This window comes from Danio rerio, chromosome 17, assembly GCF_052040795.2.
Source record: "Danio rerio strain M-AB ecotype USA chromosome 17, GRCz13ab, whole genome shotgun sequence".
In the NCBI taxonomy this organism is placed as follows: domain Eukaryota; kingdom Metazoa; phylum Chordata; class Actinopteri; order Cypriniformes; family Danionidae; genus Danio; species Danio rerio.
Window position 1 is genome coordinate 21901098 of NC_141037.1, and position 23818 is coordinate 21924915.

Here is a 23818-nt window from a genome sequence, read left to right on the forward strand (position 1 = left end):
TAATGTATTTACTAACACGAACAAACAATGAACAATACATTTACTACTGTATTTGTTCATGTTAGTTAACGTTAGTTAATGAAAATACAGTAGTTCATTGTTAGTTCATGTTAACTCATGGTGCATTAACTAATGTTAACAAGCACGGACTTGGATGTTAATAATGCATTAGTAAATGTTCAATTATGATTGATAAATGCTGTACATGTGTTGTTCATATTAGTAAATGCATTAACTAATGAACCTTATTGTAAAGTGTTACCAGTTTAATATTTTTAACATTATATTTTTATCATTTGAAATTAGTGATTAACTAGCCATGTGTATATTAATTGTTAGATTTAGTCATTTAATAATTTCCCCTCATATTTAGGATTTTAAACCTACTGCAACTTTTCAAAAAAAAAAAAAAATATTTCCAAAAAATATTTAAGTTTTTCCTTAAAAAAAGTATTTAAATTTCAAAAAACAAGATAATGTTTCAAACTCACATAAACCCTGGTTAGCAGATCTCAAAATGTCAAAATAGCAGAAACGTGATCTATCAGTCATGAATTTAGATGCCTTCCTTTAGGACCTGGCTGAAAAATAAAGGAAAGAGAGCATAATATTCCTAAAATATTGGGGTTAGTACATTTTACAAACATAATTCTGCCACTCGAACAAACAATTCAAATAAAACAAAGCACACGCACAAGACTTTTGTACAAGCATTTAATCATGTTGAGTTAATTGTTCAACAGTACCTTGTTTTGTTGCATCAACATGTCTGTTCGTGTTCAGGTGTTATATGACACTGGCATTAAGCAAAAATCCCCATCTGATTAAGCATTGAGGACGCTCACTTTACAGCGAGAGCTCTGAGACAGATCGAGCTGCTGATCAGAAACCAGTTTTGACTTTGTTTTTTCGTAGTGGATGATGTTTGGATTCTAGCAGGGAGAGACTGGTCCCAGACCAGCAGTCGTGGGAAACCTCTATGGCTGTGCAGACACACGCAAACACCCGCACACACACACACACACACACACACACACAAACACTACAATCCTACTATAATACACACGCAGAGAGGCAACAAGTGCTCTTGCAGTACATTTCAGTCTGCTTTCTTTACCATCTACATGCTGCCAATGAGAGCCACACGCGCACACTTCTGTTTCACAAACACAAACTGCCTAAAACAAACAGACAATAAAACTAAAGAAAAACATTTTACTGCCGCCCCCATGGCAAATGTGCTCAGATACAGGCCTTTCAGCCTTGTCATATAAGAATCATATATCATCCAATTGAACGTGTTGTCGTTTATTAAATGACACAATTTTGATTAGCATTTAACAGTTGATCTGTTAAAACGATTAAGATTGAACAGGGGCAAGGGACAGACGTCCCACAAACATAATGCAGACATAGGCAGCTGACAACTCTCTCTTAAACCTTCTCAATCATTTCCAAATACCAGCTCAATCACTTCACTGAAAAAAAAACCCAGTAAGAATAACAAAATTTAACGGCATGGGGCTGGTTATGGATCTGTCAGTCGGCCAAGCATCTACACAATCTCACTTTTCACATTCCCAGTCCAACTGTCCTCTAAATTCCACATCCGCTCCAATCCCTTCCAACCATTGCCCAGTGGAGAATCACTGAGTTGTTGTTGCTGCTGCTGTTGTTGTTGTTGTAGTAGAAGTAGTATAGCCTAGCTTGGAGCAGCCTAGCTTAAGGTAGCGCACGGTGCATGCATTAAGGCTGAGAAAGGGGGTTCTGTGATGTCACAGAGTGGGAGGAGCCGGACTGAACCATGGGCTGTGGAGGAGGAGGAGGAGGATGCTGTGCTCCAGAGTGTGTGTTCGGGGAGGGAGGAGGCGTCGGGCGCTTGAACTTATCTGGGCTGGTGCTTCTCCTTGGGGACGGCCTCTGTGTGATGAGAGGGAATAAAACACAAGCTCATGATGAGATGTACACTGCTGTACAACAGTTGAAGAAAATTCAAGTCAAAATTAACACTTTAAGCAACCATCAATTAAACTGACACCCAACTTTGGTATCCACAAGCACCTTCTTTCTAAAGCTCTTACAAACTCTTGGAGAACCCAAATCTAGAACAATTTACAAATTAATTACACAAATCAGCAACTGTAGTTTCTAACAACAGTGGTCATGCTTTTGCTAAAAGTCACACCGTATTTTCAAAAGCCACTTACATAATTCAATTAACTTCAAGCAAGAAGGAATAAGGTGCTCAACTACACATGCATATTACCTGAAAACTAGATGCTAGGGCTGCACGCTATTGGAAAAATCTAACATTGCAATATTTTTTTTATTTTGCAATATGAATACAATTTCACCAGATGAATTCATATCTCTATTATGAAAGAATGTATAATGTAAGATGGATTGGGATGATTCTGCAGTGGGAGTGTATCTCCATAAAGTCTAATAAACAATCTATAAAACTCTTGAGGCCAACTGACACATTTTCATTGTGGTCAGTGCTTTTTGCAGTGTGTTTCTGTATTTGCATGTGTTGTGAGTATTTTCACACAAAACAACTTATAAACACAATAAAAAAAATACAACCAAAATTGTTTATCATTTTCTGATTCTAACAGTATTCAAGTAGAGTAAGGAATGATAAAAATTAAAATAATTCAATACATTTACTAACAAATGGTACAATTACTTTTACCTGAATGCTTTTAAGGTCAAAAAACAATTACAGGTATCAAAAACACATGCAAATGATGAACTATAATACAAACTATAAATAAAAATAGTTTGATAAAAAACTATTAATAAATAAAAAATCTATATATTGTGAAGCCCTAGTAGATGCCAATATTACGAAGAGCATTTACGATTAATTATTTTTTATTTATTTATTCTGGACTTAATTTTAATGGCTACAATAATTTTAGCAATTAAAAAACATGTCCAGTTCTTTTAAACCATTGAATGCATTTACGCATTTATGCATTTATTTATAAACCTATAAAAATGGTTGTGTATGTGTTTCGATGGATGTCTCTTTATAGTAACTCTATTTATAGTAGGGCTTCATGATATAAGAAATGTTTTTTATTCTGCAATATGTATAGCGATATGTATACAATTTCACTAAACTACTAGAATTTATAATTTTAGATTTATTGGAATAATTCTGTATGAAATATAATAAAAACAACCCAAGAGCCTAGATAAATTCAATAAAGAAAAAGATGCAAATTAAATGAACAGCATTTTTTTCGAGGAGTCAAACTGTATTCAGGGATTCATGTAATAATCAATCTAAATAATACAGCATAGTCTTGATATAACCAATTCAATACATTGTATCGTTATTATATGTATTAAAAGATACAAACGGTACAATTTCTTATGCCTGAATGCTTTTAAAATCCTCATTCAGTCACAGCCCTCAAAATACAATTGTGAAATGATCAATTATAATGCAGACTTAACATTGCATATCCTGCGATGTGACTGGCGAATGATCACTTTGCAATAATGATGCTGAAACGATATATTAGGGCAGCACGATTTGGCTAAAATGAGAATCAAGATTGTTTTGCTTATAATCAAGATGACGATTTTCTCAGGATTCTGTTGATGTAAAATAAAGGTTAATATGAGTGGGCTATTATTAATGTTATTTCTCAAACATATGGTAAAACAACAATAATATTAGGCTTACATATAGGTCCACTGCTGGTTAAATGCAAAATTTTGTATAGACTTGGAACAGTGGACTTGATGTGTCCTGGTTGTTAATTCACAGTAAAGTGATGACATCAGAACACAATTATTCATAATTGTGAAGTTGAATAATTATGTTTGAGACATATGCTTATCATTTGTCATTGACAACATTATTAGACCATTTTTTCCAGTAAAATTAAACATTTGTCAATATCAGATTCCCTCTTACATTAAATTCAACATTATATGGCAGGGGTGGCCAACCCTGTTCCTGGAGAGCCACCTTCCTGCAGATTTCAGTTGCTACCCATATCAAACACATCTGAACCAATTAATTAGGACCTGAACACCAAGTGATAATTACAGGCAAGTGTGTTTGATATGGGTTGCAACTGAAATCTGCAGGAAGGTGGCTCTCCAGGAACAGGGTTGGCCACCCCTGTTATATAGGCTAGAGTAGTTAAACTGACCTAGTAAATATTTTTTTTATGCACAACACTTTGTCTTAGCTATGAAATGAAAAAAAAAAAAACATCAAATGCTTGTTGAATTTATAACTCTAAAATACGATATGATCATTTAAATGATGTGCACGCAATCGGTTTCACTTTCACTGCCAAGTGTGGCTCATGTCATGGACGCAGTCACTTTGAGAAAAAAAACACACACATGCAAATCATACTTCATGTGCGGCACCCAAATGATCGCTCTGTGCAACAAATTGAATGTTTTTTACAACTTTATTAGCTGTTATTCCCAGCCTAAGTAAATTCTGTTCACTAAAGTAGACATCATTGGCAGGCACGCGTGCGTCCTCTCGGTAATAGACTAACAGTGCATCAGCTTAGAGATCTGCGCGGGACTAAATTTTGAATCCCGCTCCCGCCCGCACCCGCCAGGTTTTAGCCGGAACCCGACCGCTCCCGCTTATATTAAGCACTTGATGTCCCGCTGCCCGCCCCGCCCCGTTTTCTATTCGCCGCGCCCGATCCCGCTAAAGAGCGGGGGGAGAACAAAACCGAAAATCCCCCAGTTATACAGTCCAGACAGCCTATAACAAGCTGTCTGTATAAACACACACACGCACAGCACCAAGCACACACACACAGACAAAGCTTTCTCTCTCATTCGCGCGCGCGCGCGCCCTCTAACACACACTCATAAGCACCAAGCACAAACACAGGCAAAGCTCTATCTCTCATTCGCGCGCACACGCACACACACACATATATCTCTCATTCGCGCGTGCGCATACATACACACACACTGCAACAAACAAGCTAAACACAGCATCGCGCTATTTCATTTACACACATACATACGCGTGCTCACTCGGGAGTCGGGAGCGATATTGCTAGACAGCCCGCTCCCGTCCCAAATTAAAGCCGTTACCGACCGCTCCCGTGATTTATTCGGAAATTTATACCCGTGCCGTAGAAATCTGGTCGGGTCCCGCGGGAATGCAGACCTCTACATCAGCAGCTGATGAGTAATTTCGCGGCCCCGAATGCATTATCACATTAAGACAGAAATGACATTTTAGGGTGAATTATACCTTAAGTATGTGACACTTAACATCATTTGGAGGTGTCCATGTGGCTGAGCAAAAACAAAGTAAAGACTTGTGAAAAAAAGCTTAATTAAGATCGTGTGCAGGGTCTAATCGAGATTGCGATCTTTTTTGATTAATCGTGAAGCCCTACAATATATCGTGCAGTTTAATTTATAGCTAGTGTTGGTAGCCTACTTTACACATAATCAAATTATAAAGCATGCATTATAAACTAATTTAACTAATAATTTTATCTCTCTCAACAATGTGATTTTGACCTAGTGACTTTTAGTGAAGTGTTTACAGTAATAATACAGCACATATAATATGCATTGCTGTCATCACACCTAGTTTGTTTGACATATGAGAGTGTTTACATGTGTAAACAGAGTGTGAAAGTACAACTCTGGCCCCTATGAATGTGTTGGAAGGGTCTGGCTCTGCTGTCACTCGTGGTTTTATCAAAACAACCTGATTTTCATGGCACTGCGGGACATGAAAGTGATCCAGCCGCTGTTTGCTTAAACAAACAGATCACTGTTGCTACAGCGAACAGCTCCCCAATGGGAAAATATAGTCCAGTGTACAAACGGCTATCAGGGAAGCAAAATCTGGCAAAAATCATTTGTGTCATGAATTAGCAACTAATCCAAACCTGTCACTGAATATTATTCTTTGAAAGCCTGAGCCGGTCACCCGTGTAGTAAGAAGTTCAAATTCTCTATTACCTAACCAAATCAGTTGAGATGCCACATCAGGCCATACCTGTCCGAAAGTATACTGCATCAAGGTCAGGCGGTTTTATTACAATGAGGGATTACAAATGCTAATCCTAAAATTTTAGAGTACCACTTTCATTCTGTCCACATAATACACTTGCATTGAAATACTATATGCTATTTTTATATACACATATTTTTGGGCCCTATCATACACTCGGTGCAATAAGGCGCAAGAATTGTTGGTGAGATTTGTTGCTTTTTTCAGACTAGCGCAACCCTAATTTCCATGTTTTGCAGCACGTTGTTTAATTAGCAAATCCATTTGCATTACTTTGTGGACTCATGGGTGTGCTGGTCTAAAAAGGAGGTGTGTTAGGGCGCATTGTTGGTGTGTTGCTACTTTGAGGAACTGAAATAGACTGCACCATCGACCAAGTAAAAGCTGGTCTAAAGTCCAGCACAGAGCACATTAGTTATGTGCCTAGGCAGGTTCAAACGCTTACACATTGCTTAATATACAGCATATACAGTAGCAATACATAAATGTCTTTACATATGAAAGAAAATAAAGGATTAAAATGTTACAGAAATTATTATTTTCAACATGAATAAAAAACCACTGCCTCCATGCCTTCTTTATGTCTGGTGGCTTTTTTCAGCTTATTCTTTTCATTTTGCATTATTATTATAATATTATCTATAAGTATTATTTATTAAATGCATATTTCTATTTGTTTGGATAAAAACAAGTTTAGATTTGTTCACCTGTTGGGCTTTGGAGAAGTCTGCATCAACATATGGGGCATAAGAATAGGATGTGTGTTTGAACAGAACTCAGATTTGTGACCACACTTCGTTTTTATTGTTCATTTAGTCGTTTGCTGGAAATTAGAACTGAATTTAGAAATAGTTTTAAAACACATCTTTGAGCTTAACAAATGAAATTAAATATGTAGGCTAATGGGTGTCTTCAGTGGAGTGCGTTTCCACTGTTTCCTTTCTTCACTAAAGTAAAGGAGTAAAATAAAAATTGAAAGTAAAGAGGCCGAATGTAGGAGGCTTGTTCTTTATCCTCGCACAGCAGATGGTCTGTTTTCTTGCTAGTAGAGCATTCACTTTTTCCATTTACAAAGTCCGCAAATGCACCAAAGCGCAACGAAACAGACTCTTAAAGGGAATGGGAGATGAGACTCAAGCACAACCCTGCCAGACAATGCGCCGTGGCACAAGGCGTATTTTTCCGCCCTTAAAATAGCAAAAGTGGATTTAACAAACCCTTAATGCTTTTGCGCCATGCGCTTTAGACTTTGCAGCTAGATCGTTAAAATAGAGCCCTTAAAGGTTGTTTGCATCCCATTGGCATTTTTAGTAATTTAAATCATTTATTTGTTTTTTATTGCCACATTAGCAACTTATGGCTATTTCATTTCAAAGTCATTTAAAGTAAATACTAAAGCTTTTATTTTAACCATACTGACACTGACACCTCCAATAGGGAAACAGAGGCTGTGCAATCTGCTAATAAATTGCATGTTATGTATGGGTCATATATCATGTCACCAAAAATAATTGATGTCATGTCCAGGTGTTGTGCGATAGGCCGATATATTGATTATTGTGACCGGTCTAACTTTAACAACAACTACATATTTCAATAAGAGATGCAACCTAATAAATAAATACATAAATAATAAATGAACCAGAAAAATAGATATGGCTTTTCAGTTCAATTACTGATAACTCAAAATTGTTTGTGGAAATACAGTTTTTAAAGAACATCCAAAGTCCTGAGAGTATGAAAATCTTTGAAAATCTTTTGTAGAAGTCTTTTAAAATGTTACCATTTACTATAATCTAGGTTATTTAAACAACACTGTGTTAAAACTTGCAATGAGTCATCCAATTACAGGAAGGAGAGGGGTTATGTAATGTTCTTGGCCAGTCAATCACTTCATCAAAGTCTCTACTGGTAAATAGAGGGGTCATATTTGTGCAACCGACATAAACACCAGGCTGGACTAATTGCTGCTGTGACGAGGCTAGTCTTGCACTACTGGCCTCAGTTCAACTGGACAATATCCAGAGAGTGTTGCAGAACATGCCTAAGCTAAAACTGAGGCTGGTTAAAATTGTTACTTCACTCTTGTACATTTATAGATAACTTATTTATCTGCTAACATTAAACATGATAAAGTGACACATTAAATCCACATGGCAGTTGTTAAATGTTACCAAATGGCTTGAAAGGAATTATAAACCAACCTTCAAAAATCTAGGGTCAATATGATTTTTAAGGAATGGTTTTAAAATGAATAATTATGTTATCCACTCATTTCAAACCTAATTTCATTTCTTTCTTGTGCTGAAAATAAAAGGTATTTTAAAGAAAGTTGAATACTGGTTGCTACTGATTTACAGTTTTAAGTTTAGGCACCCCTCTGTGGCTGCAAAATTATATATTCTTTCTTTGAAAGAGAAGATCACAGTGAAACGCAATTCGGATTCTAGTAAAAGCTAGATGATTTTATGTTTTTCAGACAGAAATCTGTAGTGTAGCAGTATTGAAGTGTTAAATTAAAAAACTGAAAAATAGGCTATACAAAAGTTTGGACACCTTTTATTTGTGTGCATTACAAAACCTCTTGTCATTTATTGCTGATTGATTACAACACAAAATTGATTTAAGTGACTCAGTGAACCCTAACAATCCTGACACAGGTGCAACCAATAATAAAAAAGGATATTTAAGATAGCTGATTATAGCCAGATAGTATTTCAACTAATTAATAACAACAAAACACACTTTAAAACCACTTAAGAATGAGTAAATGGCAAGTTAATATTAATTTTGGAGTGAAACGTTTAGCATACTGAAACAATTTCTGTTGGGAGACTGAATTTAAAAACAGCATCTAAAAATGAACAAATACTGTCTCAGAAGTTTAACTGTTCTCACAGCAGTTTTTATTTATTTTTAAAGCAGATTTGGTGACAATAAGAGATTTACTGAGCTCAAATGTATAATGGTTTTGTATAGAAATAACAGAAAATATTAGAAAAGATTTGAATTTTAAACATTACAATGTGACCTAAATTACTCCACAGCGTCCCAGAATGACAGGAAGTGTGATAACAGAATGTCCAGGTCTTGTCTGAAATGGAATGAACCTGACACACATTTAGACAAACTATAATGTAATTTTTAAACCATTTCTGTCTGATATGCCTAACCATTACTGCCATTTGACTCCTTTCTTACATAATGCCAAGTATGATGAATAAACTACCCGTACACTAAATAGTCAACCTTTAAATCACAACCATTTTTAAGACAAGACTGAAAGGGGGAAAAAAGTCATTCATAAACATGCTTTGCTTTAAGATTGACAAGCATAGTAAAATTATAGAGATAGTTCACCCAAAAAGGAAAAGTTACTGGCTTCCTGTCAGTTCTGAATTGATTTTAAAATCCTTATGCATGTGTGCAAGGCTTTGAATGGTCCAGCACCACCATATTTATCTGAGCTTTTAATCCCATGCACTCCTAGATGTGCTTTATGTTTGTCTGATGCTGGTCTTTTAACTGCTCAGTCAGTGCAGATAAAATCTATGGGAGACCAGGAGTTCTCTTCATTGGCACCTAAATTGTGGAAATCTTTACCCTCTGATATTCGCAATACATAGTATTTTTAAATCATCTCTTAAAACTTACTTTTTTGAGGTTAGCTTTTATTTGATTTTTAAATCTATTGCTACTATTTTATGTGTTTAAATATTTTGTATTATGCTATTTTTTATGTTATGTATTATGATATTTTGAGTTCATCCCTGTATCTTTTACCGCTGCACATTTTATGTCTGTACAGTGCCTTGGGATGCTACTTTCAAAGGTGCTATCAGCGCTTCCCACAGGTTTAAAATATACTTGCGATGGTAGCCGGGTTGAAACACACTTTTTACCCACAGCACACATGGTTACCTACTTGCGATAAAAAGTTATTTTTAACAATATTTTTATTTATAATGACACTGTTATACACAGCTTCCTTTCAATGGGTGGAAGTTTAAAAAAGATTGTTAAAAATAAAAAAAGAAATCCACTATTCGTTTTACATCTATTCTAGACAGGAGCCAGATGCACTCCCTGCATGTAACATTTTGTACAGTATTGTCAAAGCATGTTAGATATGTATAAAACATGCCATCATCAAATAAAAAAAAATTACAGCAAATTAGAAAAAATGACAAAGGAATAAAAACAGAAAATATCTTTAAAAAGTATAATAAATGCTAGAATAAAACGTGTTGATTATTTAAAGAAGGCAAATTAGTTTAGAAACCATTTTTAATATTGTACAAATATTTTGTAGCCAGTTTAGATGTTATTTCCTCCTTTTGGAGTATATAGAAAAGTTTATTCGAGGCATTTATATCAAATTAATTATTTAATGTTTCTCTCGCTTTTTTCAGCTGCGAAGCCAAGATTATCAGAATTAAGAATATAAACGTAATGCAAAAACTCATACATTTACCAACAACTTTAGAAAACTGAACAAAAAGCCAAATCCCGGACATTTTAGAAGATTTAGAATCGGCCGTTAATAAACCTGGGGGATAGCGCTGCGCTATCTAAAAAAAGGAGTTTCAGGAGTATTCAGGAGTTTTTCTATTCTGTTTAACACAAAAGAAGCTCTGAAAGCTGTTAGAAAATTGTAACCATTGACTTCCGTAGTAGGTAAAAAAAAATTACAATGGAAGTCAATGGTTACAGGTTTTTCAGATTACATTCTTTTGTGTTTAACAGAAGAAACACTCATAAAGGTTTAAACTAGGATGAGCACATGACAGAATTTTCATTTTTGGGGTAAACTACCCCTTATAGCCAAGTTTAAAAATTAGACCATCATAATCTGTGACAGGAACTGCTGGATGTTTGTTTTCAGCAAGTTTGATATCTTATCACTGTTTTCTCCATTTTGATTTATTACAATCTGGGTTACATAATACAAGTGACAGGGCACTCTTGTGTTTGCGATCGATAAGATTAAGCAGAGTAAATTCTCTAATGAAGGACGCCCTACTATCTTACCAAACAAAAAGGTCAGAATACACTGCATAGAAGGAGAAAGAAGGCAGCTTTTGTGCTTTATCTTATTTGGACGGCGAAGGTTTCCCAGAACTTGGCTTTGCTTTTTTTAAAAGCATTGTAAGCCAAGTGGATCCCCGAGACAATAGGTGGCAATGGTTCTGTGATCTACTTTGGGTTAAGACCCTTTTGGAAAATGCAGGCCTGGTGTTTATTAACTTAGACATTCAAAGACGATGAGGAAAATCACCCTCGGGTCAAGTGTCACCAGGTGATTCACACTGGAGTCATTCCAATGTGTCTTTGCTTATCTAAAAACAGGTAATCCATGATAGACGCTGCTTATCATCAACATGTGTGTGTTTATATACATCTTAGGCATGTGTGTATGTACCTGTACAGAGTGTGAGGGTCCTGGGTGGATGTGCAGGCCAGGAGACGTGTAGTGGGGAAGCGGTGCTCGGCTCAGCGTGGCTGGAGGAGTGAAGCCAACCGTGTGACTAGCGTACGACAAACCTGCAACAAAAACAGAATCTCCTAATAACATTCAATCAGATCCTTCGAATTTCTATAGTGACACTAAAAATATAAATGGGTATAGGTAAAGAACCCCCAAAAAGAACTGACATATGATGTACTATGGCTGTATCAAATGTTACTATAGTAACAACCCTCTTCAAGGATACAGATATTTATAAAACAAAGTTAATTATGGTGCTTTAAAATAGCCTTTAATTTAATTGAACTCTATAGACAAAGTTTGTTTAAAAACAAACACTTAAAACTGTATTTTGTATGTTTTCCTTCCATTAAATGAAAAAGACATATATTATATAAAACTAAAAACTAAAACGTGCACGAAAACAAAAACTTTTTGTATGCAGTGTCACCTTAAAAATTATTTGACCTTATTACCTACCTACTATTTTGTGTTTATCAACAACTATCAACTTGTCACCCATAAAACATTGACTAGATCCTCCGAAATGTTCTCAAACTGAATCCTTTTTGATCTCAACATAAGACTGAAAACAGGACTCTGACATAATGTAGCCTCACAGTACAGTACAACTTACATAATATTTTACACTCAATAAACATGTCTGTCTAATAAATGATAACACTATGAACTGACTCAAATGCTGTGCCAGATAGCCTTGAGCGCCTCAAGAGACCACTTACTTCTCAGCAGTTTGACAATGTTTATGTTCATTTTTAGACAACATATTAATGTTTTAACTTCAGAAGTATTTAAAAGAATGTTTGGCAGAATTGTTCTGAAATTACTGTATTATTTGAAATTATTTTAGCATTATTTGAAATGTTATCAGACCAATTTATTTATTATATTCATTTATTATAATCCTAATAAATCCAGTAGATCCTGACAAAATTGGAAACTTCAAGTAGTCTCATAATTTATTCCATAGCTGCATTTAAAACAGCATTTGCTTGTAACATTATAGATTATGCTATTTTACTGACACTTTTGATATTTAATGTAATAGATCTGGAAAATAAACCTTACCGACCCAAAACATGTAAACAATACTGCACTCCATCATTAGTTATTTTGCTATAGAAGAGTAATATTGGTGTGGTCATGTACCAGGGGAAATGGGCCGGCTTGAGGAGGGGGATGGGGTGTACGGGATTGGGCTGGAAACTGTACGAGCTCTCAGACCCTGAGCAGACATCTCATTAAAATACCTGAAAGAAAAGACAGAGAGATGTGAGAAACAAACTGCTAAACAAGAAAAAACATCAGTCAATGCATGCTTCTCATTATAATTATGCTGCAACATTCACAGTTTAAAAAGTAACAAGGTCACTTCTAGGATGCTTAGAAACAGGGTCACGTTAAGATCCATGTGTCTGGTTAATGTGAAGTTTATCATACCCAGACTGGGAAAAGCCCTAAATATAGATAAGGTTATGATCAAAGTAATCTGTAGTCTTTAAAGTGTGTGTGTGTGATTAATGTACCTCTCGTCATCCATCTCGAGGCTGCTCTCGCTCTCTGACAGTTGTCTACACAGAGCCTCTCTTCTCTCCATTTCTCTCTGCAGTTTCCTCTGGAGTCGAATGTTCTCCTCCCGCATCTGCCTTTCCTCCTCGATATACTGAGCCCGCTTCTCTGTGTCTGGAGAGAGATGAGAAGCAAATGCAGCCAAATCTTACAAAAACTATACAAGCTGTAATGCAGACCAGAAAACAAGCAATGTTTTTGAAGTAGATGATACTATTTTCATAGTATAGTTTTTATAAATGATCTATCACGTCATCAGTTCATTTGAATTATTTATAGAAATATTTCAGTTAAACATGAACAAGTTTTAAGCATTAAAACAATAAAAGTGTAATACACATCATAATTCACTCACTCTCTGGCCATTCAAAATAGATAGGGCTGCTCGATTGTGGAAAAAAATATATATAAAAACTATTATTTTGGTCAATATTGTAAACTATTGAAAAAACTTTGCTTTACAATTAAAATATTTTCTATAAAAAAGGTTGCTTTTAGACCTATACATTTCAGAGAACATAAAATTCTCAATAGCATGACAGAATGGCCAACTAAAAACAAAACGAGGTTCTCAAAATTTATTTTTAGAGCCACACCAATCTGATTAACCGTTACTTATTTTATCAAAGGTTGTGTTATTGAAACCATCAAACCAAAATTCAATTGAGTTCAAAACTTGCAATTGCTTTGTGCATACATGTATTCATTACTGTAAATTCTATATTTTCCCATGTATATGAATCATATACGTTTAATCCTGATATTTATGTGCTTAAGCTTTTTATATCTACCTTATTGCTGACTCAAAGAGCTGCTGTGGTAATCCCATCTTAAAGCTTTAATGAGTGTAATACTATGAGCTAAGAGAAAGCTGTAGTATCAGACAGTAATGAAAGAAAACATCTCCCTCTAGTGTACACAACACACCATGCAAAAAAGTATTTATGATGAGAATACAACAACTGTTCTCTGCCATATACAGCTACATCCCAAAACACAGATCTCTAATACAAAACATACACTTTACTGGTCAGAGACTATACAAGAGTACAACATAACATTAAATTGCATCCTGATACCAAAAACTCAATGTCATTAGGATGGTATTTAAATGTGATCGTATTCTTCAAAAAACGGGGCCCATTAAGCCAATTAAGATGTAAAATCCGTCTCTGACGACCCTAGAGTGTGTATGTGAAGTTTCAGGACAAAATACCAAACACAATGTTTTATAACTCTTTGAAACTGACCATTTTAGGCTTTGTTCCTTATTGTGCCATTTTGGTGACTGTTGCTTTATATTTAAAAGAGATTGTGCACCCAGTCCACTTTTCAAAAGAGGGCGGAGCTCGACATGCCTATGTGTAAGCATAGTGGCAGATTCAAAAAACAAGACTAATGTCCTATGCTAATGAGGGAGAGGTCTCACTAATGGGTGGGGCTTTCCCTCTGATGACATATACAAAATTAGAATGTCAATGTCAAAGTGTTTCTGTACACTGTTTTTATCAAGTGTTATATTAAAAATAAAATTAATAAATGTTTACCATTAGAAGTTGGTTATATTCACACACAGATGTTAAACAACTGTGTTTAAACCAAATATAAAAGATAGTTTTGCATAATAGGTCCCCTTTAACACAACAATCTTGTATTTATTATCCATTTACAGCCTAAAACCATACCAAGTTACAAATTTCAAAAATCCTTCTGGTTTGCCATTACCACTGGGCTATGAAAAGGTACATACTAATCCTAAAATGAAATTCTTTACCATATGGACACCATGAGCCACTGAAGATTACGATTTAGGCTGTTTCCCAGTTTGTACTGCGGCTTGTTTGCCTCTGGCTGTAGCATGATGGCAGAATGTTGGTGCAATTGTGTGTGTGAGTGTTGAGAAAGACTCACGCTGTAGTTCTGTAGTGCGGAGACTGCGCTTCAGCCTCTCCACTTCACTCTTCAGGAAGCGAATGTGTCGCATCATGTTCTCCGGAGAGTCAATCTCCATTGAAACCTCACGTGGAGAGGGCGGTGCTGACACTGGCTGGTCAAGCTTCTCCTGCAGAATCCTGCCAATCACAATCAAGATCAGTGAAATCATGAGATTGAGTGTTTTATGCATCATATCATAGTGTTTTTCCACTGTGTGACAACTTGACTAGGAATGACTTGTGCTTTTTCACACCGCAGATTATTACTGCTTCAGTGGTATAGTTCCGACACTTCTACTGCCATGACATTATCGTAAATGAGATATTAACCATCCATGGCCAAGGGCTGAATGACTTCCTAAAAACCATTTAATTCCACGTTCCCCAATCAAGCTCTAGTTGGATCTGCTCTTTTACCAATGAGAGGAATGTGTGCACTTCCTCCACTAACCACAATACAACCATTTATTAGCTGAATTTAATTGTTGGTGGATGTGCGGATTCATCCAAATCTAGCTGTTCTGGTGTTTTATGTATTCAATCCATAATTTCCAATCATAAATATTCTTTAATAATGATTAATTGTACAAAAATCTATACAAATAACAACAACGCTGATAAAAATTATTTAAAACATTATATAGTTTTAATTTGACTAATGATAATTATACTGAAATTCCTCTAGAAGACCTTCTTAAACATTTCTCTTAAAATATTTCCTAAATAAAAACTCTATATACAGTTCTCTAACATCTAACACAGGGTATATGCAGGAATCAGAGAACCAAATTCAATACCTTTTAAGATCTTTATTAAGACTCTTTCCATATATTTTAAGACCTAATCCCCACTTTAGGTTTCAATTCCTTACGTAGGCAACATTTTAACTTACAATACATTTAAATGTTGATTGTAAGAAAGCACGAATGCACAGTTTTGACTTGTGATAACTTTTTATCAATGCAATATAATTCAGTAGGGTGGCAACAAAAAACAAGAAAATAGATTTACCTGACTACTACTATGAAAAGTTAATACGAAAGAGAAATACAAAGCAATACTAATTAGACCAGTTTAAAAGGCTTTAACAAATACTCTAACCTTTAAATGTATTAATGAAACTTCAGACTCATCTATTTCCTAGCAAACTGGCTGATTCATATTTTAGAAATTAACAAAATATATAATAAAATAATATGAGCATGTGACTTTTTTTTACTCTTTCCTTGGTTATTGCTGTAAGCAGAGCAACAGATTTCATAAGGTACACAGCAACCCAATGTTCACAGATTAAAGATAAACTTTAGCATACAACTATAAGGACATTTTCAAAAATAATATAATTTAATACCTTGCAAAATAGCATTTAAGACTTTTAAATACTTTAAGGGCCTTAAATCTCTCTAAATTGATTTATCGATTTTTAAAACTTTTTAAGACTCCGTGGACACCCTGTAATATCTTATTTAAAAATGTATATTCTGTTAATATAAGTTTCATCAACAAAATATTCTTACACAAGTTACAAATAGATTTCTCTTCCCCTTTCAAAAAGTATGTTGATGAGTGTGTAAGTCTTGAGTAGCCAATTTTAGATCTCATATGTACAACCTGTTCTGGTGCCTTATGACATGAGTAGTGATGATTTTACCTGGCAATCAATAATCTGCTTGTATTACACATAACATCTTAATATCGGTATGGCCTCGGTTGGAACATCAGTTGAGGTCATACTTAAAAAAGGTATTGAAAGTATTAAAAATGGTGGAAAGCCCCCTAATAGTGAGTGTATCGAGCTGTATGATGCAGTGGAATATCGCACATTCTCATAAGACCGGTACATTACAGGAGTCTACCTTTTCTCTGCCTCAAGTTTGTCCATTCGTTTCCAAAGCCGGTTGACCAGTGCCTCCTGCTCCTGTTCCAGAGTGTTTTCCAGATCAATCTTCTCACGCCGCAGCTATACACAAACAAGCAGTTAATAAAACTATGGTTTCAACAATACCACACATGACCTTAAGGCAAATGCTGGGATAAAATACTAATCATGGGGCTTTGCAAAAGTACAAAATGTGTTTACTTAAGAATAACCTGTTCTAAGCTGTGCAGATGGCTGGGTGCATGTTCCAGACCCAGGCACTGGCAAAGGGCCAAATTAATAACAGAAATGAGGTATCTAAACGCACTTATTCTGCTTCGAAAGCACAACTCGTCTAAAAATACACTACCTAACAAAAGTCTTGTTGCGGATCCCAGTTGTAAGAGCAACAAATAATAACTTGACTTCTAGTTGACCATTTGGAAAGTGGCAGAAGGTACATTTAGTCATTTTACATTTAGTCATTTTTCCGATGAATCATGTGTTGAACTGCGTCCCAATCATCACAAATCGTCCCAATCATCACAAATACTGCAAGAGACCTATTGGAACCCGCATGGACCAGAGATTCTCATAGAAATGCTTGGTGAAGCTTGGTGAAGGAAAAATCATGGTTTGAGGTTACATTCAGTATGGGGGAGTGCGAGAGATCGCATGAATGATGATGATCGCAGAATGAATGGCAACATAAACAGCCTGAGGTAACAAAACATTTGTGCTGCCCATTATATTACAAACCACAGGAGAGGGCCTTCAGCCTACACATCAATGTTACTGTAAGCAACGAAGGTCAAGATGCCACAGGTTTGGCCAGCCCAGTCATCAGACATGAACATTATTTAGCATGTCTGGGGTTAGATGGAGAAAGCATTGAAGATAAATCCAAAGAATCTTGATGAACTCTTGGGAGTCCTGTATGAACATTTTCTTTGCCATTCCAGATTACTTTAATAAGTGATTTGAGCCATTGCAGAGATGTATGGATGCAGCCCTCCAAGCTTAAGGGAGTCATACACGATATTAATTCTTTCCCCATTGCAGCATGACTGTGTATTGCATACTGTACATTATTTCAGTTAAGAAACAAGTTAAGAGACAAGACTTTTGTCTAAGCAAAGTCAGACCTTACTCTTCTAATTAAATAATTAAAAATCAAGGCATGAGCATATTTTATTTCGATAAAATAAGCATAATCTAGAGGCCTTTGCCTTTCATTTAAGCCACTTCTGATACCAAATGATCATGAAGTCAAGTTGTTATTTGTTGTTCCTAAAACTTGGATAGGCGATAAGACTTTAGTCAGGTAGTGTATAGTTGGTTATCAGCCAAGAATGAGTGGTTTAGAGGTGGCCCTGATCTGAAGGTACCTGCTCTAGAGTCAGCTGTTTGGAGATGGTATCGTTCTCCAGTTTTTTGATCTTCTTCATCAGTTTATTGACTTGAAACTCCTGCTCCTGCTCCAAATGCTGCTCCAACTCGGCCTTCTCATGCTGAAGCTGTAAAAGAAAGGGACTGCATTAAAATAATAAAACACAAAGTTGTAATGTTTCAAAGTCCTTACAATGATAAACCATTCCACGTGATAAGCATTTCAAATTCCTGTGCATATTTGCAAATTCACCATCGCAATGCATTTTTATCAGGAATATTTGCATCTTTGTTTACAATTCATTCATTATTGAAAAGCTAATTTACTCAAGCCAAAAAAGCAAACACAACAAGCCTCAGATATTCTGACCACAAAGAGCCAAATAGGGTCAGAAACAAGTCTAACAACTAGCCCAAAACTCTGCTATAGAGGGCCAACCTTTACTTGTTAAGTCTTGTCTGAATCAATCAAATAGTTACCAATTATTTTGCTGTTCCTATTCATATTCAAAACAACATCACATTTGCCACAAAAAATAAGCAGCGCCGTTTTCAAAATCTTTCCTGGGCAATGAATCCCCAATTTACACGATTTCTGAAGGATATGGAAATGATGATTTAAGTAATGTTGCATTGATTCTAAATTATGTTTTGAACTATTTTCCAAAGCTTAACAACAATCATTTCAATTATTACTGTTTTTTTTATAACAAATATTACTGTTCTTTATCTTTTTTTTGTCTGCATTGTGAAATAAATGCAGCCTTGGTCAACATGGGAGATTTTCAGAAACATTACAAAATCTTACATCCCCAATCCTTAGTGTAAATGTACAGTTGGTGTGACTCATTAATACACACACTCATTTCATCATCTCTTGTTACTCCTCCACACATTACTGAACACCTACTAAACACACGTACCATAAACATTGTCATCTGGTCCCAGTTAAGAAAAGCCAGATTCACTCTGAGTATTGATCACAATACCAAAACAATGTGTCATATGGTTGGATCAGCTTCTGTCGTTCGCTTACATTGTGCTGCACATGAACCAAAACTACTAAAGAGAGCTGCTGATCAGTAACTTTATGAAAGGTATCTAGTTATAATGATTCGTACTTTCATGTGAACGTTACCTTCAGGAGGTGATTCTAAGTTCAAGTGATCCTGTTTCCCACCCCTGACCTCAAATGTACACTGACAGGCTAGAGTTTCTCACCTGCATAAGTTTCCTGGACAAATCATTGGTAAGGAACTCCTCTTCTTTCTCATAGTTGACAGCGAGTGTCTCCTTCTCCTTCTGCAGAGCCTGAATCTTCTTGAATAAGGTGTTGGAGATGAACTCCTCTTCTTGTTCGGCTCGCGCTTGCTGCAGAAAAATATAGATAAAACTTCTTTTGAGGAAAAACAAACACTTTTTGAATGTTTCAGTAACCAATTCAAATTAATCATTTATCTTACAAACATCTTTGAAACTATTAGACTTGAATAAAAATGGGATTTATAGGGATAGTTCACCCAGATTTAGGTTTTATATTCGCACATTTGTTCAGTGACAACTTTTGAAATGCTCCCTATATTGTATACTATGGTACTTTGAATATTCAATCTGAAATCACATGCAAGTATGACTTGCAAACAACTTTGGCACTATTTAATAGACTGAGTGTGAACAATGTTGTATTTGATAGTCATTGGCTGCTAATATGATTTTACCATTTAGAATTTGCAGACAATATTTTTGTGAAATTGTATTATATCGAGTAGAGCTGTGCAATTAATCGAAATCGAATCGCAATCGAGATTTGAAACGTTGAAATTAGCTAATCTCAAGAGGCCGCGATATAAAATGTATATGTATTATATAATTTCCCCCACCCAAAGCAAATGCACGACTGCCTTCTGCGTTCTGCCCAATCAGAATTGTGCAACCGAACTATTCGGTACGCCCACAAAAAAACAAACAGAAAAGCACAAACAAGGGGGATGATGGCGTCTGCCACTTCGAGGCATTAAAAAATGAAATCATATCAAAGAAAAACAGCATGTCGGTAATATGGAAATATTTCGGTTTCAAAATTACAGAGACCGAACTAAAACTGGTCATTTGTAAGAGCTGTGGCAGAATTGTTGCCACAGAACGAGGAAATTCAACAACCAGCACCTAAAAAGCACCACAGGCACCAGCTGATAAATAGCTCAATACTGTTTGCTCTAGACAAAAAACAGTGTTTAGTTTCTGAATGTTTAAATGGAGTTACTGTAACTTAGTAACAAATGTTCGGCAGTGGAACAACACCTCACTTAGTCTTCTTGACCAATTACCTACCTACAAAAAACGTATAAACTTATAACTCCTACGTTGAAACGGGGGTGGGGGTCCAATCACTCCACCAAAATATTACAGAGACGGTATCCCAACTCCTAGTCTCTTTGCATCATCGTCAGATGATCAACCTACCTGCCTGTTCACCGTTTACGTTCACTTCCCTCCCACTGTTCTCTTACTATCCCTTTCATCCCTACATTCCAACAATAAAATCTAGCTCAAAGTGTGGCGTTGTCCATGCTGGTGAAAAACATTTATTTGACTAACACTCACTGCATTTTAGCAATAAGACGCTAAAATTAAATCGCAAATCAGATCAAAATCGTAAAATCTGTTTAAAAAATTGCAATTACATATTTTCCTCAGATCACACAGTCCTAATATCGAGGAGACCAAATGTGCGAATATAAAACCAATTTTAGCTCAATTTCTCCCCGAATTACATTTAATGTTAATTTACTCACCCTCAGGCTATAAAAATAATTTAGATTTTTCTTCAGTTAAACATTAAAGAGTTTTTTGGTCAAATTGTGGCGTTTGATAATTGATTTAATATAACTCTATAGCCAACCATGTCTAAAACAAAAATAAAGGAATCACACAGGCAAAGCAAATACATGTAAACACTGACAGGACTTTTTGATGTGAAACAATCAGCCTGTAGATGAAAGTGAGCATTATATATAAAACTTTATTTTAAATACTGAGTGAGCATCTGACGCAGTGTGTTTACTTTATACAGATAGCAGCTTCCAGGATATATAAATATTAAAGGTAATAATGTTGCAAATAACGTTCTGTTTCTTGCAAAGATTGATCACTTCACTTAATAAGATGACAACGTCTCCTCAGGAGACATGGGCATAGATTTTGCTACACCTGTATGTATTTTGATTCTCAAACTTTCATGAATCACCATTCAGCTTCAGCTAAAACGTTTTTAAAGGGGAAAAAATGATGGACTGGGAATAAGTAAACAAATATTTGTGTGAACTACCCCTTTTTAAAACTTATGTTTCAAGCAGGAAAATCCAGTTGAAATACTCGAAATGCAGGAAAATAAACCATAGGTGCACTTTACGAAGTAAACTACTTCCCAACCAGTATCAAATGTAATCTTTGCAGACTGTAATAGATGCAGACGCAGTGGATTTGAGTGTCAGTGTATCTCCAGTGACACTTGAGTGTTGGCTCTTTGTCTAAATGCAGATTGTCTGAGTGAAGGGCTGATTCACATACAGGATGTTGACGCATTTGAGTCAAATATTCAGAGTGCCAACTTCCCACCCTGACACGGGCCTCAAAAATAAAACACTAATGACAACCTCATTCCCTCAACAGAATCGACCTGACGTGTAAAAACACGCTCTGCGTTAAATCCATGATGATGATAAAGCATGTGGTAAATCAGTAAACGCCTTGCGCGGTCACTGCTACCGACCATAAAACACGTAAGGATTAAACACAAATAACGCCATACAAGTTTTATTTAGGAACTCTCCATTTTGAAATCTAAACATTTTAACGCAGCTAGCATGTGATGTACAGTAGCAGACAGTGGGCTATTAAAGTGGGACCATTCTTTGTTGACTGAATGTGCCGTTAGCTCAAATGCTAGCATGCTAAACGGCCGCAACGGCATGTTCTTTTGCCCCAAACAAGTTGTTTATACACTCTAATGTGGTTTATAAAGTGCCTCGGATGTCTTTGCATGCGGTGATGGTGTTGTCAGGTGTGCCGCGTGTATGAAAGTGATAAAAACACGGGCTGACTCACGATTGTAACGCTAGCCTTGCGTAGGTCGCGGTTCTCCTCCTGCAGCGCTTTGCACTTCAGCTTGAACGTCTCCAGCTCGATCTTCAGCACTTTGTTCTCCTGCTGCAGCGACGCGAGCCTGTTTGTTAACTCCTCCAGTCTGGACTGCGAGATCACGACGCCCTGCGCTTTGCTGGCTGCGTTTGTTGTGGTCGCGGTGGAGGTGGCCGCCGAGGTGCAAGAGGACTGCGGGGTGGCGGAGCTGCTGCTGCTGCCCGCGCCGTCCGTGTCGCTCTCGCTCGCGCTGTCCGCCATGCTGCGCCGCGCTCGGTAACGATACCGAAAGCACGCAACGGTCCTCGAGTGGAGTGGAAGTGGGTTTCAGGGGCTGGGAAGAAAGAGGGATGGAGCAAGTGTGGATCGACTGTAGGGGAACGGTCCAAGAAATGACTGGGCGTGCTGAAAGTGCAAGCGAATAGAGAGGGTGGCGCCGTCCAGTGGCGGAGAGGACAGAGTGTTTGGGGGGTTTGATTCAGTGCTGCTGAGACTCGAATCTTTTGAATCACCGATTCATTCTGACAGCATTTGTTGAGGAGGTAAATAGAGTCATGTCTGTTATGAGTGAATCTTTGAACCGTTTACTTTTTTGATATTCTGACAGCATTTTTTTTACTGAAGCATATAACTGACAAGCATGCAATATTAAATGATAAGATACCATATGTAACAGTCATAAAAGACATGATGCATAACATACATTAAATAAAAAATACTACATTACATACACATTACATATACATTGCATATACATTACATATACTATTTTTAAATCTTTAAATACAAAATTAGGGAGGGAGTAATAGACATTACTTTGGCTTGAATGATCAACTTCAAAGCTTTATCGGGTGTATCAGCTAGTTTTACAATTCAAAAAAAGAACCATGAATTCCCGTTGCGTCAAAGTTAATTATTTTGTAGAATGAATCAAAAATTAACCCTGAAACCCATTTTCAAGTACAAAATAGATGTAAAAGACACTGTGGTTGAAATGGCCTTTTTAAAATAATTTAGTTTAAATAATTTAAATGTATTAATAAATATATTGCAGGGATAGTACCTGTGTAATATTTTGAATTAAATTAATTTTACCTTATTTAGGAATAAAAACTTTTTAATTGTTGACCAAATATCATCTATAAAAGGGAAAGGAAAATATTTTTTCCGTTTCAAAATGGCTTTTGGGAAACAACTACTATTTTGAGTTAGACATTTTCTGATATGGAAGTTATTACATTTTGTATCTAAGATACTGATACCACCAAGTACAGTTTTTGGAATTTGGGTTATAAGTAAGATGAATTTTTATTAAGTAAAGCAGTTTATTAAAGATGCTTTTCATAACCAAATTATAATCATTATGCAAAAAAAAAAAAAAAGAAAAAACCTATCTCTGTAGA

General features: G+C 36.0%; 2 protein-coding genes across 2 annotated transcripts in view; one reads left to right on the plus strand and one right to left on the minus strand.

Annotated features, from left to right (window-relative positions):
* The window catches only part of LOC141378555 (uncharacterized), an 876076-nt gene that overhangs the window by 85041 nt on the left and 767217 nt on the right, over window positions 1-23818 (plus strand). The window lies entirely within an intron of this gene.
* On the minus strand, window positions 701-22740 carry ccdc6a (coiled-coil domain containing 6a). The gene is given in 9 exon segments (NM_199985.2): window positions 701-1920; window positions 11460-11581; window positions 12675-12775; window positions 13052-13208; window positions 15006-15166; window positions 16885-16988; window positions 18275-18403; window positions 19497-19646; window positions 22383-22740. Coding segments are annotated over 9 exon segments (1392 nt in total). The 5' UTR covers window positions 22677-22740; the 3' UTR covers window positions 701-1746.